This window comes from Lucilia cuprina, chromosome 5 (assembly GCF_022045245.1).
Source record: "Lucilia cuprina isolate Lc7/37 chromosome 5, ASM2204524v1, whole genome shotgun sequence".
Taxonomy (NCBI): domain Eukaryota; kingdom Metazoa; phylum Arthropoda; class Insecta; order Diptera; family Calliphoridae; genus Lucilia; species Lucilia cuprina.
The window spans coordinates 2,557,225-2,577,237 of NC_060953.1; the positions used below are offsets into that span (position 1 = coordinate 2,557,225).

The 20,013-nt window shown below is 29.2% G+C and overlaps 3 protein-coding genes across 3 annotated transcripts in view; 2 read left to right on the forward strand and 1 right to left on the reverse strand.

The window, feature by feature from the left end:
* LOC111680499 (lipoyl synthase, mitochondrial) overlaps positions 1-4,223 on the reverse strand; it is a 5,174-nt gene extending 951 nt beyond the window's left edge. Inside the window, exons 1-3 of the mRNA XM_046952061.1 lie at positions 4,078-4,223; positions 3,638-4,015; positions 3,372-3,528 (exon numbers count right to left, since the gene is read on the reverse strand). Of these exons, the coding sequence (XP_046808017.1) occupies positions 3,372-3,528; positions 3,638-4,015; positions 4,078-4,113 (571 nt within the window). The 5' untranslated portion in view covers positions 4,114-4,223. The remainder of the gene's footprint in view (positions 1-3,371; positions 3,529-3,637; positions 4,016-4,077) is intronic.
* LOC111689943 (protein ORD) overlaps positions 1-20,013 on the forward strand; it is a 57,464-nt gene that overhangs the window by 3,649 nt on the left and 33,802 nt on the right.
* On the forward strand, positions 5,861-9,077 carry LOC111680519 (cationic amino acid transporter 4). Its single transcript, XM_023442179.2, has 2 exons — positions 5,861-6,397; positions 6,542-9,077. Exons 1-2 carry the CDS (start codon positions 6,256-6,258, stop codon positions 8,428-8,430), a joined length of 2,031 nt encoding a protein of 676 aa, XP_023297947.2. The 5' UTR covers positions 5,861-6,255; the 3' UTR covers positions 8,431-9,077.

The following is a 20,013-nucleotide window of genomic DNA, read 5'->3' on the forward strand; positions in this document are numbered from 1 at the left end:
TCAGTTCTAGTTCAGTTCTAGTTCAGTTCTAGTTCAGTTCTACTTCAGTTTTACTTCAGTTCTAGTTCAGTTCTAGGTCAGTTCTACTTCAGTTCTAGTTCAGTTCTATTTCTATTCTAGTTCTGTTCTACTTTATTCCTAGTTCACATCTAGTTCAGTCTAAAATCATTTAAATAATGCATTTTTTTATCAACATCAGACTTAAACGAGTTTTTTTCTATTAATTGCTTACATTTATTTCTCTCAGTGTAATTCAATTAGTCTTGCTAACAGTTGCTTTTGTTTAGTGTGCTCCACTAAATGTCAAAAGAAAAAAAGAGTAAATACAGTAAATACGATACAAGAGTAAAATTTGTCTGTCTGTCCTTTTACTGCAGCAAGTAAAATCCGTTAGCAAAAAAAAACAACAACAAACAGTTTGTAATAAATAAATATGAACGGAAATGAAGGAAAAAATCTAGATCTTTATACAATTCCTTTTCATTCTCCTAAAAAGCAACATTATTATATTTTTAATGAACTTTTATTTACAGGAAATTTAATTGTTACAAGATGGCGCGTTTTATATATTGAGACCCAGCTAATAGCAGACAATTAAAGGAACAGACAGACAAAGGAACAAACAACAACAAAAAAAACTAAACTGAAGTAAATGGAGTAGAAATACATAACAATGAAAGGAAATTACTATAATAAAAAAGTTAGTTATAGTTTAACTAATATACGAAATAAAGATGTAATAAAGTTAATAATGCTTACCCATGTTTATAAATGATATTAAAGCCGAGTTGTTGTATAAAGAAATCAAATCTTTAATATAAACTTAGTTTCGTAGTGGAGGGCCTGGTTTTAAGTATTGATAAGTTTAATGACGTAAATGTTAAAAAACATATTTCTAGCCAAATGGAGTCGAATACAAAAGCCACACAAAAGCAAAAGAAGTTGGCTAAGGCGAACTTGTTTTTTATTATTTTTGTTGCTTAATTCTTTTTCTTACACTTTATTTCATTTAAGCTTTCATGTGATTCTTTTTTTTACTTTATTTTTTTTTGTTATGGTAGTTGTTGTATTTTGTTTTAGTATGTGTATAAATATGTTAATTAAGCTGGGTTTGGTTTTCTTAAGAGATTATTTTATTTTTTTAAAACATTTTTGTTAAATTTCTTTTAAACACTTTTCAGATTACACCTTTAGCATTTTAAACGATAATTCAGAGCTAAGAAGCCAACAATAATTATAACTTGTACGAACTTAGTAAATGAAAACGCAGCCTATATGAATGAAATGCAATTTAAAATATAAATTACTACGCGTAAGCAGAATTAATCAAAAATAAAACGTTCCGTCTCCAATTGGAAGTTAGAAAAAACAACCACCATCAAACTTTGTTACCAGTAAACTAAAAGTGGCATTTTTACTACAATTTCCTTCAACTGTAGAAATACACGTACAAAAAAAATAGAAGAAGAAACCACTACAAAAGAGTTGCATTGTTACAATAACAACAACGGAAAATACTATAAAGAAAAAACATAAACAAAGCATTTAATATAGTTGTCTCTTTTTAATCATAATTAAAAGCATATCTGAACTACCCTGTTTAAAAGCAAAACAACTCTGTTTAGTGTTGCCACTGTAGCAGTTGAAAAAGATACGAAAACGTTACAAATGAAATATTTCAATATATTACAACAATTTATGAAAGTTTATAACTTTTGTTTTTGTTTATTGTAGAACATATATATTTACAAGAAATTGTTTTAAAATTATTAAATATTTCTCTATAAATTATAAAAATATTTAATTTAGTTTTAGAATTTATTAATTAAATTAAAATTTTCTAATAATTTAAAATCCGGTCTACACAGAAAACAAGAAATCAAAAGCTTTGTAAGAAGAAATCAAAAGCATTTGGCAAGAAAATATTTTCTTATATTAAAAACAAAATTTATATCTTATATATCATAAAAACTTTACAAATAACTTATAAATCTCATTTCCAAAAGTTTTTGTTCCAAAAAGTCCACCAAAATAACATTTTTTTTACAAAATGTATTAAATTTTCTAAATAAATAGCAAACTACCGTTATTTCCATTAACATTCCTTAAACTATATGAATCATCCTATTGTTTTTCTCATTTTTAACTAAAATGACATTTCTTCCAATTTGTTTACATGTCAAATAAGAAAAAAACTTTTTAGCGGAAATTTGAGCTTGTTCTTGCAATTTTCCTCAGTCTTCGCGGTTAATTTAGTGGCGTTGGTTCGGTTCGTTTTTTTATTCTATTAAAATTTTTAAGAAAAATGTATATTACAGAGGTAAATTGTTTAATTTTTATTAAATTATTCAATAAAATATCTTCTAAATATTCTTCACAGTTAGAAATTTGTAATATTAGTGAATGTAAGCATGCTCTTTTAAAATTTCCTCCAAATTCACAAAAGTCTCCTTTATACCTGGTGCACTCAACCGAGAAATGTGAAATAATTTCATTAGCCTTGCAATTGATTTGTGGCTCAAAGTATAGTCGTGCCTCTGCCCTGCATGAAATTCGTCATAAAATCTCTAATGGCAAAGTAAGGCTCACTTTCAATTTGCTGAAAACTACACCGGAGCAGTCAACTGCTGAAAGTTCGCAGCTTCAGGATCATAGTAGCGACAGTGATGTTCCCTGTACTTCCCGACAAGCTCGACAAAGACTTGAACGTCGTTTGGAGCGACGACGGCAAAGAGATATGCAGCAGAGCTCTTTGGTTATCAATGCCTGTCGAGATTTTACTTTAAATCCAGATCTTATACTATATTCGATCGATGGAGCAGCGCCTTTGGAATGTTCGGTTTTAGTTTTCCAAATACGTTTTTTCACCTGTACCGATCTTATATTTCCCCGTTTAATGGATGTCAGCCATGGCGAGTATTGCAATGGCCGGTGGCTGGATTTGTTGTCTATGGAGTTTGTTGATAAGGGGAGGGATGGGTAAGTCTAGCATGTTTTTAAAATTTTAAATTCTAGCTTCAATTTTAATTCTTATTAGACTTACTTATCAAATAAGAAACCCATTTAGCGAGGACACTGTTTAAAAAAAAAATATCTTTGAGAAAGTCTTTCAAATAAGAAAACTAGAACTGAACTAGAACTGAACTAGAACTGAACTAGAACTGAACTAGAACTGAACTAGAACTGAACTAGAACTGAACTAGAACTGAACTAGAACTGAACTAGAACTGAAGTAGAACTGAACTAGAACTGAACTAGAACTGAACTAGAACTGAACTAGAACTGAACTAGAACTGAACTAGAACTGAACTAGAACTGAACTAGAACTAAACTAGAATTAGAACTGAACTAGAAATGGAAATGAAACTTACCATCTCTATCGACTGAAGTTAAAACAATATAATCCAAACCCCAAGAAGCTATAGCCTTAGCTGTATTCACTGGCTCATTAGGATCTAAAGGTGGTGGTATTCTGGCGGTCTTGACAGAACAAAAACGACAACCACGCGTACAAGTATCCCCCATTAACTAACGAAAAAATAAAACCAAAACAAAACAAAAATAAAATCATATCACTCTAAAAGGTCATTTCAGTGATAACCTTTAGTTTACAAGATATGTTCACATGTTTTCTTACCATAATAGTAGCTGTTTGTGTACCATGTTCACCACCACCCCAACATTCTCCTATGTTGGGACATCTAGCCTCCTCACAAACGGTGGCCAATTTTAGCTCACGTAATTGTGTTTTAATTTTGGCATAATTTTTGCCCATAGGTATGGTGGTCTTAAGCCAAGGAGGCAATCTTAATCTTTCATTTTCTCCCTTTTCTCTACGCAATTTACCCTCAAATTCTTGCCATTCTTCTTTGGTATTTTCAGGATTTTGTACAAAATCTTGGAAACTAGGACCCTTAGCTAAACGTTCTCTTATTTCTTCGATTTTATTGGTAGAGGCTGCAGCTGGAGCAGCATTTGTGTTAGTATTACGTTTAGCTAAAGTGCAGGCTGAATGCTGAAAATAATTCCAATGTTTTAATAAGTTTATTTAATTTTAATTGTGTTTTTAATACTTACCACTCTCACGGGAGATTTGGTTAGATGTCTCAACATTATTTTTTATTAATTTAAAATGAAATTAATTTGATATTTTTCGTTTTGACTGCAGTTATGAAATTGATAAGGAAGTGGTAGAGGAAAAAAAGTAAAAAAATAGATTAGAAGAAAAACATTGAACAGCTGTTCAGAGAAACAAAAACAAATCAAAACAAACTAAATAAAACAGGGTTGTATTTTGTAAAACACTTAGAGAAATTTTTACATTCAAATGACAAAAAAGCTAAAATTATAAAAAATTTTGTCAAATTTATAAAAATTTTAAAAGTTTTTGAATATTTAAAAATAAACTATAAAACTTTTTGTACTGTCTTGTTGACAAGAAACCTTTCTATAGAAAACTTTTTTGTTGACAAGAAACTTTTCTATAGAAAACTGTCTGGTTGAAAAGAAACTTTTCTATAGAAAACTGTCTGGTTGACAAGAAACTTTTCTATAGAAAACTGTCTGGTTGACAAGATACTTTTCTATAGAAAACTGTCTTGTTGAGTAAGAAACTTTTCTATAGAAAACTGTCTTGTTGACAAGAAACTTTTCTATAGAAAACTGTCTTGTTGACAAGAAACTTTTCTATAGAAAACTGTCCTGTTGACAAGAAACTTTTCTATAGAAAACTGTCTTGTTGACAAGAAACTTTTCTATAGAAAACTGTCTTGTTGACAAGAACCTTTTCTATAGAAAACTGTCTTGTTGACAAGAAACTTTTCTATAGAAAACTGTCTTGTTGACAAGAAACTTTTCTATAGAAAACTGTCTTGTTGACAAGAAACTTTTCTATAGAAAACTGTCTTGTTGACAAGAAACTTTTCTATAGAAAACTGTCTTGTTGACAAGAAACTTTTCTATAGAAAACTGTCTTGTTGACAAGAAACTTTTCTATAGAAAACTGTCTTGTTGACAAGAAACTTTTCTATAGAAAACTGTCTTGTTGACAAGAAACTTTTCTATAGAAAACTGTCTTGTTGACAAGAAACTTTTCTATAGAAACTCTCTCGACAAGAGAGACCTATACTGTATTGCACCCCTGAGATCCTATTAGGAAATGAAAATCATTTCCTGAACAACCTCAGGGAGACTTTAGGTTCTGCATTGGTGAAAATTAAAGTGGGATATGCTGAGAAGACTGTTTACCATAATCGAAATAGATTAACATGCCCAGGAAGATCCAAAAGAAGCAATATTGCAGAATATACTAACTCTGGGTGGAAGGGGAACTAGGGGTAGTTTTCAATGCAAAGTTTAAAGTAAATCTTAAGAAACCAAACATCTTTTAATACAATAAAGATAATAAAGAGAGCTCCCATAAACCTTGAACTTCCTTTTAAAGTAGGCCTTGAAACCGGCTTATTGACAAACTAAATCACAACACTGTCAAAGTAACAGGTGTTAGTGTTTTCAGAATAATAAAAATCCTCTTTGTATTAAGTAAATTATGTCATATTTAAATAACTCTAACTATAATCCTTTTATTACTCCTTTTTGCAAAAGGAAGAAAAAAGTCATAAACTATTTAATATTAAAAATCAATAGAGAATAATAAAAAAAATTCCTTCATAACTGAGTGTGTTCGGAGGACAAAGTAAAATTCACTTAAGATAATAAGTAAAATTACAAACATAAGCAACAAGTGTGACTGGGGGACAGGGGTAGGGGGCTCAAACTTTAAATACCGGTTAAGAGTTAACCAAACAATACACTCGCTAACTCAGTTAGTTAATGGACCTTTCAACAATGCGCATGTTCTTGTATAATTGACATTGAAAGCAAATACTAACCTGACGTATGGTTGAACAGAACATTGTGGTGGGTGAACGTGTGCATACATAGAAGAGGAATTTAACAAAAAAAAAGATAAAAAGAAAGAAAAAATTGAGAAAAAATTTATAAGAAATTAAAGAATTTTTAAAATTATTAATTTTTGTTTAGAAAATTATAAAATTTATGCAAATAATGTTTCACGAATGTGTTGTTTGAAAGTGTGAGTTAATTTTTTATTAAGCCTAAAGCTATGCAACACTTGTTAACTTAACACATATGTTAGCTAATCGTCAGCAGCTAAAAGTTTACAAAAGAAAGAAAAAATTAACAACAATTTAAAGATTTTCTTGCGTTTAAAAGTTTGAGCAAAGTTTTAACAACATGCCGGGCACTAGACGTATTATATTGGGCCATGTCATGTCCGGTTTGTGCAGTAAAATGAATCGCACTAAACCTTTACCCACCGATGCCATGGAGACTCCTTTAAAACGCTGTTTAAATACTTTTGATATCACTTTATTGGGTAAGAAGGACCAAAAAAAAAAACAATAACAAAAAGTGTAAAAGTTTATGTTGAAAATTTTACAAAGAAAATGACATAAGCTTTTTATAACTTTTTTCCAAAAGCGGCAGTATGGTGTTAAAGCATAACTAACTCTTTTTCTAGGTATTGGCCATATGGTGGGTGCTGGCATTTATGTTTTAACCGGTACGGTGGCCAAAGATATAGCCGGACCTGGTGTTATAGTTTCTTTTATACTAGCGGCTGTTGTCTCCATGCTGGCGGCTATTTGTTATGCAGAATTTGGCACTCGTGTACCCAAGGCGGGCTCGGCTTATGTTTACACCTATATCTCTATAGGCGAGTTTTGGGCTTTCATTATTGGCTGGAATATATTACTGGAACATATGTTGGGTGCTGCCTCAGTGGCTAGGGCCTGGAGTGGTTATGTGGACTCATTGCTGGGCGGTTGGATTGAGAACACCACCTTGTCACTTATAGGAGAACTACAGGAGCCTCAATTATTTGCTCGTTATCCGGATATTTTGGCTTTTTTGGTGTGTATACTCTATGCCTTGGCCTTGGCTGTAGGTGTTAAGGCCACTGCCTTAATTAATAGTCTTTTAACGGTTGTCAATATAGCTGTTATGGTGTTGGTTATATGTGTGGGTTTCTGGTATGCTGATGCCAAAAATTGGTCTCAGTCCGAGGGTGGCTTTTTGCCCTATGGTTTCAGTGGTGTTATAGCAGGGGCAGCTACTTGTTTTTATGCTTTTGTGGGTTTTGATTCGATAGCCACAGCTGGGGAAGAGGCTAAAAATCCTTCAACTTCTATACCTTTAGCTACTTTGTTATCTTTAAGTGCTGTTTCCGCAGGTTATATATTAGTAAGTGCTGCTCTTACTTTAATGATACCCACCAATGACATAAATCCGGCAGCTTCTTTACCCGAGGCTTTTGGTCAAATGGGTTTACCTTGGGCTAAATATATAATTACAGTAGGAGCTTTGTGTGGCATGACCACTACCCTGTTAGGTTCTCTGTTTGCTTTACCACGCTGTATGTATGCCATGGCTTCTGATGGTTTACTTTTTAGCTGTTTTGGTAAAATAAATAGTGTTACCCAGGTGCCGGTTTTAAATTTAGCCATTTCTGGCCTCTCCAGTGCTGCATTGGCTTTGGTATTTGATTTAAGAAATCTAGTAGAATTCATGTCCATAGGCACCTTACTGGCCTACACCATTGTTTCGGCCAGTGTTATAATACTACGTTATCGTCCCTTACCTATTCTAGAAAATCCTATATATGCCCCTGATACTCCTGAGAATGATGAAGATGATGATAACGATACCACCTCGCAGTACAGCATTGATACTGCTTCCCCCACCAGTGATTTAATAGAAGGTATGTCGGCTGGTCGTCTTAAACCCAAATACAAATGGTTAGATGCCATTTTAGGTCGCTTTGAACCGGGCAGTGCTGTTTCTGCGGCTGTTTTACTGTTCACCGTTTTAAGTTTTACTTTATGCTTCCAGTTGAAAACTTCCTGGGCCGATAGCAAGACTGTTACCTCCTGGTGGGCATTATTAATGTATGGTTTTCTTTTATTTATTATTCTATCTTGTGTTTTTGTCATATCCGTACATCATCAAAATACCCGTGGCCTCAACTTTAAAGTACCCCTAGTCCCTTTACTACCCTGTTTTAGTATATTTTGCAATATTGCTTTAATGGTCCATTTAAGTTTCTTAACCTGGTTACGTTTCTTTATTTGGGTCTCATTGGGCATGTTAATCTATTTCGGTTATGGTATACATCACAGCAAGGAGGGTACTGTCTGCTCAGCCTATTCCATGTTAATGTCCTCCAATGCTGAATCTAAAAAATCACCCTGGGGTGTTAGCGGTGATGATTTTGATTTTCTTATAGGAGCTGGTGGCTCCACTAGCCGTACAGTATTTCAACGTTTTATAGGACGTAAAAAGAGTGATAATCAACCTATTGTTGAAGAAGAATTAGTCGATGATGAAAGTGATGATAATGAAGAGTCCTAAGCACAAATTGTTTGGGGGAAAAGGGTTCTTTACAAAAAGGGAAAGTTATTATAGGTTATGTTATCATTAGTAATGACAACAATTTATAAATTATTCAATGTATAGTGTATTATAAAAATAAAGAAAATACAATGCACAAAATATAACAGTGAGTAACAAAAGTTTAAGGAATATATTTAAAAAGAAAAAACTTAACATTTTTAATAATTCAATTAACAAATTTTTAAAAAATTTTTTAATTTTCTTAAATTTTTTTTTTAATTAGCAAAAGGTTAAGTTTTCTTATAGAATTTCTTCTTAAATTTCTCTAATAAGGATTTTAGTGTATTATTAAAGTGCTATTAAACACTTTCCTAATACTCCAGCCCTCTTTAATCCAAAATTTTTAAATTTTTTAAAACAATTTATATAAAAGTCCAAAGAAAATAATCTTCTCAAGAGAGATTTCTTTAGAAAACTTTTTTTCGAAAAAAGTTTTCTAGAAAAATTTGTTTAAAAGAAAAGTATATTGTCTAGAAGACAGTTTTCTGGAGAAAAGTGTTTCTTGTCTAGAAGACAATTTTCTATAGAAAAGTTTATTGTCTAGAAGACAGATTTCTATAGAAACGTTTCTTGTCTAGAAGACAGTTTTCTATAGAAAAGTTTTTTGTTTAGAAGACAGTTTTCTATAGAAAAGTTTCTTGTCTAGAAGACAGTTTTCTATAGAAAAGTTTCTTGTCTATAGACTTTTTTATAAACTTGTTGAGAAGACAGTTTTCTATAGAAAAGTTTCTTGTCTAGAAGACAGTTTTCTATAGAAAAGTTTCTTGTCTAGAAGACAGTTTTCTATAGAAAAGTTTCTTGTCTAGAAGACAGTTTTCTATAGAAAAGTTTCTTGTCTAGAAGACAAGACAGTTTTCTATAGAAAAGTTTCTTGTCTAGAAGACAAGACAGTTTTCTATAGAAAAGTTTCTTGTCTAGAAGACAAGACAGTTTTCTATAGAAAAGTTTCTTGTCTATAAGACAAGACAGTTTTCTATAGAAAAGTTTCTTGTCTATAAGACAAGACAGTTTTCTATAGAAAAGTTTCTTGTCTAGAAGACAGTTTTCTATAGAAAAGTTTCTTGTCTAGAAGACAGTTTTCTATAGAAAAGTTTCTTGTCTAGAAGACAGTTTTCTATAGAAAAGTTTCTTGTCTAGAAGACAAGACAGTTTTCTATAGAAAAGTTTCTTGTCTAGAAGACAAGACAGTTTTCTATAGAAAAGTTTCTTGTCTAGAAGACAAAACAGTTTTCTATAGAAAAGTTTCTTGTCTAGAAGACAAGACAGTTTTCTATAGAAAAGTTTCTTGTCTAGAAGACAAGACAGTTTTCTATAGAAAAGTTTCATGTTTAGAAGTTTATTTTCTATAGAAATGTTTATTGTCAGGAAGACATTTTTCTATAAAAAAGTTTTCTGTCTAATAAACTGTTTTCTACAGAGAAGTTTCTTCTGAAGAAAGTTTTCTATAAAAAAGTTTCTTGTCAAAACAGTTTTCTATAGAAAAGTTTCTTGTTGTGACAGTTTTTCAAAGGAAATGTTTCTTGTCAACACAGTTTTCTATACAAAAAGTTTCAATTGAAGTCAGTGTTTTAAAATATTGAAAATTTCTTTGGCTTTTTATCGATTTAAAAATATTTTCTTAAAATTTAAGAAAAATCTCCTTTCACTTTAGTTCCTCACTGTTGTTAAAAAGAAAAGTTTAAAAATTAATAATCAAAAATCAATTAAACTATAAATGTGTGTTTATTTTTGTGTATATCTCTACAATAATTATAAAAAATATAAATGTACCTTCATATTTAATTATGATTATGTTTAAACTAAAACTATAACTATTATAGAAAAAAATAATAATAAAAAATGTTATTAATTAAATAAAGAAAGTAAAACTATATAAAAACTAAAGGTAAATCAATAGATGTAAACAACACCAGACTAAAGGATAAAACATGCTGGGCCGCAGTTTTCCTTTTTTTCCAAAACAAGAAACACTTCTACGAAACGTCAACAGATGTTTTCGTTTGCTTTTAATACAATATCTATACTTGAGGTTGGCGGTATAGTTGTACTGAATACAACAGCGACCAGACGTTTCAACAATTAGATTTCAATTTGATTTTCATTTAAAAGTTGTTGTACACAGATTGTTCTACAGCAACAACAGCAGCACCTTGTTTCCTCTTTTTTACTCATTACAACATGTTTTTTTCTTCATTTTACATCATTTCCATGCAGGATGTCCTTTTGTTTTACAAAAAACACACCAGGCAACCTCAGCTCAGTGTAATGATACAAGTAGATTAAGAGAGAGAGAGAGAGAGGGAGACACGTTAGTCAGACACACAAGTCATATAGTTAAAGAAATGTTTTATTATGTTCATCAAACACAACATATTCAATGAAAAGTCATGGCTAGACTATAGAGTAAGTGCGGGAGGACAAAAGCGACAAGGTTAAACTAAAGACACAATTTAAAAGTAATAATAGAAAAACTGTTGGCAATTTAGTAATAATCAAATAAAATTATGACGTCTTATTTCTTAAGGGTCTCTTCATTCGCAAACACTTGAATTAAAAGGAAAAATCTGTAAACGTAGACACCAGGAAAAAGTTGTGGTAATAAAAGAGTTTTTGTTATTAAAATTAAAGGGAAACCCAACAGGGAAGGACACTTTTCGCTAGAAAACTGTTTAATAAAGAAACTTTTCTATAGAAAACTGACTGCTAGACAAGAAACATTTCTATAGAAAACTGTCTGCTAGACAAGAAACATTTCTATAGAAAACTGTCTGCTAGACAAGAAACTTTTCTATTGACAAGAAACTTTTCTATATGAAACTGTCTTGACAAGAAACTTTTCTATAGAAAACTATCTTGACAAGAAACTTTTCTATAGAAAACTATCTTGACAAGAAACTTTTCCATAGAAAACTATCTTGACAGGAAACTTTTCTATAGAAAACTATCTTGACAAGAAACTTTTCTATAGAAAACTATCTTGACAAGAAACTTTTCTATAGAAAACTATCTTGACAAGAAACTTTTCTATAGAAAACTATCTTGACAAGAAACTTTTCTATAGAAAACTATCTTGACAAGAAACTTTTCTATAGAAAACTATCTTGACAAGAAACTTTTCTATAGAAAACTATCTTGACAAGAAACTTTTCTATAGAAAACTATCTTGACAAGAAACTTTTCTATAGAAAACTATCTTGACAAGAAACTTTTCTATAGAAAACTGTCTTGACAAGAACCTTTTCTATAGGAAACATTCTTCTAGACAAGATACGGTTCTATAGGAAACGTTCTTTTAGACAAGAAACTTTTCTATAGAAAACTGTCTTTTAAACAATAAACTTTTCTATAGAAAACTGTCTTCTTAAGAAGAAACTTTTCTTTAGAAAACTATTTTCAAGACAAGAAACACTAAAAGATCATATAATTGATCGTTTTAATTTTCGATTTTTATATTGAGGATCGTTTTTTAAACTGAAGATCTGATTAAGCTTTCATATCTAAATTTCTTAGATTTAAGTTATATTATCAAAAAATGCTTAATTTCATACTTTAGTTTTATAAATTGAAATGATCTTTATTTGATCGTGTACAAATTATTTCCTTATTTTTCTTATAAAATAATAATATTTTATTTAAAAATCTTATTGATCTCATATGTTATTCTTTAAATATTTATCCATATTTTATTTAAACAGTTTGTTTTTTATTTGAGTCCGTTTTCTTGTAGCCATTTGTAAATGATCACTTTAATATTTGTTTTGAGAGCGTGACCATCATTTCTTTATTTGCTATTTTTAAGAAGAAATATGTTTTAAATATTTACTTTTTTAGTCGGAAATCTTGAAATATCCAATTGATTGATAGTTTTTTTTTTCCTTAGTACATACAGTTGGACAAACATGTGTAAATCCCAGAACAAGTATTGTAACAGCTGTAACAATTTGACAGAAGAGTAAATACAAGTAATTTTAAAGAAGTAAATATTAGGTTGAGGACATTTGGTTTACAAAGTTGTTGTTTACTTGCTACTATGTATGTAGGTTTTTTTTAAGGAAAGTAAGGTTTCTTAAAGGATATTTTTGGTTTTTTTAAGGAACTGAAGTTATGTTGTTTTAAAGGGCTAAAGTGTTTAAATAAATTGGGAATAAAGTAAATAAATACAAATTGTTTAAAATATACTGAATGTGACTAAAAAAATAATTTTGTATCAAGATCAATATGAGATCGTTTATGTTTTAAACCAAAAGTATAAACTGATTTACATTTTTGTTTAAAAACTATTTTTGATATTAAAGATCACTGAAAATTTTTGTAAAACGTTTGATGTTCTACTGAGAAACTTGTTGACTCTCTGATAAATTGATCTTCATTATGAAAAATCTATTTTTCTTTCGGAATATTTGTTTATTTGAATTCTTGATTAAAGACGATCTTTATGGTGAAGATCACTTAAAACTGTAACGATCTATATTTAGAAATTTCATCCAGATGGTTTGATTCAGGCGATCGTGCTATGATCCTTACTGATTGTGTCTCTTGTACATACTTTGTTTATATGAAACTCTTAGTGATAGTATTTCGTTTATGATCATAATTTATGAATCGTATTGGTTATATTTTCTGCGTAAAACTCTGTTTGGTATAGGTGAGGATCGTTTGTTGCTATAAGTAGACAGAGATCACAGATTGATCCCTGGTTTTTGCTAAAATCTCGACTCCAGTGTTTACTTTGATTCCAATAAGCCTTAAGTGATCTTAATAGGTTTTTGATCGTAATGTTACGAAACTAAACGCGAGTATCATTCGTTGCTATATGTTGCCAGAGATCATAGATTGATAAATAGTTTTCTGATGAAATCGTGACTCCAGTATTCGCTTTGATGAAGCTTATAGTGATCGCATATAATTTGAAATTATGATCATGTTACTAATCTCACTGATCATATTTTCAAAAGGATCAGTGATCCTCATATTTAGCTCATTTTTCCCACTAAATATCGTTTTTTATTTAAAAAATACAATTTTTGCAAATTTAATTATCAAGATAAAGATTGCTGTAAGATATAGGCAAGGATCGCTTGATGGTAAAAAATATATCAAAGATTAAATTTTGATGGTATTTTGCTCTGCATCCAAAAGATCACTTTTATATATTAAAACTTTAAGATTAATGGTAATTATTTTTATTCGAGATCATGTTTTGAAACTCATTGATTGCATTATGACTTCATCATTAGCTTTCGCGCAGATAATGATCATGTCACAAATCTCAATGATCATATTTTGAATCACAACCCAGTATTTACTTTGACTATATGAAACTTTTAATAATCCCATTCGGATGATAATCATAACTTGAAATCATGATCATATTACAAAACTCATTGATCATATTCTTTTAATTGTAGCTGACAAGATCATAAAATTTAGTGATCCCAGTATTTTCTTTGATTATTTGAAAATTTTAATGATCACATTTGGATGATAATCATAATTTGAAAGCATTGATCATCATTGATCGTATTTTGCTTATGATTTTATTATTTATATCTAACAAGATCATAAAATTTCGTGATTTTTATATTAAGCTTATTTTTCATAATCAAGATCGATTTCTTATATTTACAACGATTTTGCTTTAATTTCGATCATGTTATGATCATTTCAGATCTCTTTGATTGTACATATACATGAGCATTTGAGCTGTTTATGATCATGTTATGAATCTCAATACATATGCATGATCATTATCATTTAAGCAGATAATGATTATGTTATCAATCTAAATGATTATATTTTGAATAGCGATACCCCTTATCTTTGATAATATGAAACTTTTAATGATCACATTTGCATGATGATCACAATTTGAAATCATGATCATAATTTGAAATCACGATTATAATTTGAAATTATAATCATATTACGAAACTCGATGATCGTATTTGGATTATGATTTTATCATTTGTATCTGACAAGATCGAAAGAGATCCTCATATTAAGTTACTTTTTTATCGTTTTCTGATTTACAACGAAAAACGATGTATTGACGAAGTTATTTTCTAGAATCACTTTTTTGTATTAGATGATTTTGTTCTTATCTCGATCATGTTATGATCATTAATGATCATTTTGATTTATTCATTCTAATGAAGATACTATTGATAATTTTAGTTTATGTCTTATAGTTTGAAATACTGATCATGTTAAGAATTTTATTGATCATATTTTGATCACAATTCAATCATTAAATTCCGACAAGATCAACAAATTTTACCATTTCTATACTGTATATAGTTTAAAATTTAAAATTTTTTTAAATTAACGATCTTTTTTCTTACAATAAGGTTATGATCATTACAATCACGTATTTATTTAAATCCTTAAAAAAACAACTGCCGGGGCGTTTTTATCTAAATCTTAAATACTCTCTGCACTGTATAGATATCCACTCGTTATCACAAAACGAAAACAGATGCTCTAGAATCATGTGTTTTAGAACTTGTAAAGTAATTTTTCAAAAAATACCCTTAAATTCCTTTAAAATACATTCCAGCAGGATGCTGTATCTATAAACTATGAATCTATAAAAATCCTAATAACACATAGAGTAAAATAGTCATGTCCTAAGAGAATGAGTGTAGATTTTGTTTTTCAACAAAACAAAACAACAAAATCCCAAATGCATTGCAGATCGAATAAGAAAACAACAACTGAAATAAAACTAAACTAAAATGTAATAATAATTTTAGAAAGGAAGAAAAGCATCTGTCTTTCCAAAACAAAAAAAAAAACAACAAAAGACAGATGAAAACAGCAGTTTAGAATAATAAAAAAAAACTACCACCTTATCATTGTCAATGATCAGTGATCGTTGTTGTTGTTGTTCCATACGTATCCTTATGATCCTTTACATGCAAAACCCTCGTAAGAAAGCCGCCAACACTTACAGTACTAGAACCTGTTTACATACAGGCTCAGCAAATACCAAGAGGGTAAGTTTATATGTATGTGTGCATTCTTATAGTTTGCTGATCATGAAGATCATTATGATCATTTCTGTTTGTTTCTTTGGATGCGTTATATTTCTACGTTCACCATCAACAACTGTTGACTGTACACACAAAATGTTTTTGGTTTTTTTTTCTGTATTTTGGAATGGAACATGTTTGTATATCAAGGAACTTGTACTTTATAGGTATTTTCTTATAAGGATGGTTGGTGTACGTTTGTATGTACAATATTATTGTTTTTTTTTTTCCTAAAGGAAAGAAACATCTGCTTTCCAAAAATGAAATGTTTTTATTTTTTTGTTAGTTTCCTCCTTTTTTTGTAATTACAATTTTGATTTGGTTGTTGTTTCTTTTTTCTCATTTTGGGTTGCCTCTTGATTTTGGTCATGAATTTAACTGAAATGATGTGTAGTCAGTCAGTTAAAGGCATTAAATCAAAATAAGAAAATAACGTTTAAAAAAAAGCTTAAAGTCAAAAGACAATCTTCAATTTGAATTTTAATCGTTTCTAAATGAAAAAATTTTTAAAATGTCTCCAAATCATTTCAATAAAAAGAGATCAACATTATCACTTATATTTTAAACAAAACATGATCAGTTATTTTCTCATCTTTAATAATGATCGCTATGAGTTTAAAAAAACTGATCTTTATTTTCAAAAATTAGCAATAAAAATTGTCTGTAATGTCCCCCTCAAACAGATCAGTTATTTTTTTATAAAATAAGATCAATTCGTGATCACTTACTTACTTACATGAAAACTGATCTTCAATATGACATAAACTAAAAATGATTTAAAAAAAAACAGATCAAGTTGAGATCACTGTCTGAAATGAAAAACTGATCGAAAATAAGCAAAGCATGATCAGTTATTTTAGCACCTTAAATAATGATCACTATAAGTTTAAAGAAACTGAACTTTAATTTCAAAAATGAGCAATAAAAATTGTCAGTAAATATTTTGCTAAGATTGATCTATTTCAAAAATGATCTTCATTAAGAAAGATCTTTAAAACTAAAGTTTTCTATATAAATATTTTTATTAAAATTATTCACTTTAAACTTTTAATTTATCTTTAGTATGGAAAGTTTTGCCAAAAAAATTGTTCTATAAAAACGATTAAAACTTGATCTATTTATTTATTTTTAATCAAAAAAAGATCTTCGTAATAAAAAAAATCATTAAAACTAAATTCTTTTATAACTTTTTATTACAGTCTTCCATTTTTAACTATTAACTTATCTTCAGTATAGCAAGTTTTGCAAAAATACTGTTTCAAAATAAGATTTAATAACGATCTGTAACTTCTCAAGTTAAATTTCAATCTTCAATGCAAAGTATCATTTAATGTGCTAAAGTTCGCTATAATATAAATCATTTAAAACGAAAGAAAGTCAAAATGAAGTTTAATATGAAAGAAAACTCAAACTGATCTTGTAATCATTATTATTTTAAAATAAAAATTAAGAATCTATATCTTTCGAAGTGATTACATTATGAATTAAAAACTCGTTCATCTTTATGGTTCTGATGTTTGTGATCATGTTTTGTTGCTAATGATCATATTCCCATAGCTGGTATTATATTAAGGTCCTAGTGATCATATTAAGTTTACAGAATCTTAACTGATTACATTAGGATCTGATAAGATTGTAAAATTGAGTCATCACCAGATTAATCTTATCTTTTTTACACTATAGATCATTTTAAACAATAGATCGATGCAGTCGCTTTGATTGTTTAAAACTTTAAGTAAACACATTATGATGTTGATCACAATTTGATATAATGATGGTGTTATAAATCTTAAAGACTGTCAAAAAACGTTTAAAGATATATGTGAGGATCGCTTTTTGATATAGATCACTAGCTATTTGATTATATTAAGCTTATAGTGAACACAATAGGTTGAGGACTATAATATTAACTCATGATCATGTTATGAAACTTACTGATTAAAAATGGTTAAAATTTAATCATTAGGAATCTGATATGATCATCAGATTTAACAATTTCCATATTAAGCTTAATTTCAACTATAAAGATCATTTTTGATTTACAATTTTAATGCAAAGACTGTTGAAAAACACTAGATGAGGATCGCTTGGTGCTATCGTGATGAACATTTTGATTTTATTTAAATTTTAGTGAACTTATTAAGTTGGGGATCATTTTGTAACATAATGATCATGTTATAAATATTACTGATCCTATTTTGGTTATAATTTGATAATTATGATCTGACAAGATCAAAAAATTTATTGATCCTAAATGTTGCCTTATGTATCACCCGTTCGTTTGTATTATCAAAGGTGAGGATCGCATTTTGCTTTAAGATGTCAGAAATTATAGATTCTACATATTTTGCTGTATAGATCACTTTGGTTTTATGAAGCTTTTAGTGTTAGCATTAGGCTGATAATAATTTGATAACACGATCGTTTTATAAATCTTATATTTTCTTAATAATTCTATCATTTCGTTCTGACAAGATCAAAAGTGAGGATCGCTTTTTGTTTAAGATGTCAAAGATCACAGATTTTACATATTTTGCTGTATAGATCACTTTGATTTGATGAAGCTTTTAGAGTTCACATTACGTTGATAATAATAATTCGATCGTTTTATAAATCTTCCTGATTTAGTGACTCCCTAAACACAGACGATCGATTTGAATTATCAGAAATTGCCGAATAAAAGTGAGGATAGTTTTTTTAAATCAGATGTTGAAAACTCAATTCTCTTATGATCCTTAAGTGTTCATATTAGTTAAAGGATCATAATCTAAAATCTTGAACATGTTATGTATCTCATTGATCTTATTTTAATTTTGCTATGATTATTATGACCTGACAAGATCGCATGTTTAGTGAATTAAATTTCTGATTTAACTTTATAGTTTAAACACGATCGATTTGACATTAAGAAAAAGTTCATTCCCGAATGATCACTTTGAATATATGAAATTCCTAGTGATCGTATTTGTTTAAGGATCATAAATTAAAATCATGAATCTCACTGATCATATTTGAGTTCTACTGTGATCATTACGACCTGACATGTTTAGTGATCTTGCATAGAATAAAATTTCTAATTTAACTATAAAGTTAAAATCGAATATTCGTATGATCTTTGCTTAAGATCACCAAAAGAAATCTCAGTTTTTATTTTTCTACAAGACTCCACAGGAAATCAAGAGTTTAATTGCTCTCCTTATCCCATATGCCATAATATTTCTTGTTTAAAATACAATTTAAAATTTAAATTTATGACGAACATTTGAACTCTGACTCTCATAATTTTCAAGAATTAAAAAGTAAAAACCTTCAAGATTAATTTTATTAATTGCTGACTCTGTATAAGTAATGTTTTCTTTTTTTTTTTTCTAATCCCCCAAAGAGTAGCTTGAAAACATCAACAAAAAAATTATGTAAAATACTCCATTTGATAAGAAAGAAACATGTACATTTTTTATCACCAAAACTCCTTCACGGTACAGGACACATAAATTGTTATAATTTTTCCCACAATAAAAATTGTTTCTTGTTTTTCCAATCTTTAACTAAAAAACAAATAAGGAAACTGTATTTTAAGTGTAACCAAAAATAAAATTTAAAACTAAATAAATACAAACAGGAAAAAACTATAATAATTCTTCTACAATTGGAATGTAAAAAATTATTTGATTTTCAAATATTTTTAGAGCACAATGAACTTAAGAACAACAAAGAAAAAAAAAACGATGCGGTAAACAATTGATAGTTAAGCAAACATCTAATCCTTGGATGAAATGCAAACAAACGTTTTGTATGTCTTTACGATATGTCGCTTGGGTACTTAGAATTGAAAGATATCAAAACACAACTTCAACAACAATCATCATCATCATCGTCATCATATCCTGTGTATGTATTTCTGTCTGTCTGTCTTTCAAATTCTGTGTGAAAAACATCACACATAAACATGTTCTAGATATTGTAAAAGAAAATTTTCTTTTATTTTCCGAAATTTTACAAAAAAAAAAAAAAACAACAAGAACAATAAAGAAAACACTGAGTTCTTCCTTTATAGTTTACGTTTTTGCTATAAAATGCGTAGTGACTGTATTACAAGTAGTAGAGCATCTTTATCCCACACACATATAAATAACCGAGCATTTCAGTGCTTGATAATAAATCCTGTACAGATGAAAAGGTGGAAAAAATGGTACATATGGCGTTTAAGGTTTATGAATGAGCATTTATATTAAGGATAATGTCTGTGAGAGGAAGGTATCCTTAAATGTGAAATAAAGTTTGGTTGAGATTTGCTAGTTTTGACAAAGACCTTCAACTTCATGAGACCTTCGATATTTATAGATTATAATGTAGACTATAGACTGTACTAGAGACTAGACTATAATCTGGACTATAAACTAGACTATAGTCTGGACTGTAGGCTAGATTATCCTAGACTAAACTGTAGATTATATTCTTGACTATAGACAAGACTATTATTGGATTATAGGCAAGACTATAGCCTAGACTA

Excerpts from the sequence above, each read along its gene's own strand:
- LOC111680519 (XM_023442179.2), top strand. The coding sequence starts at position 6,256 with ATGCCGGGCACTAGACGTATTATATTGGGCCATGTCATGTCCGGTTTG. Across the intron at positions 6,398-6,541 it reads TTTTGATATCACTTTATTGG|GTATTGGCCATATGGTGGGT; the intron begins GTAAGAAGGACC and ends CTCTTTTTCTAG.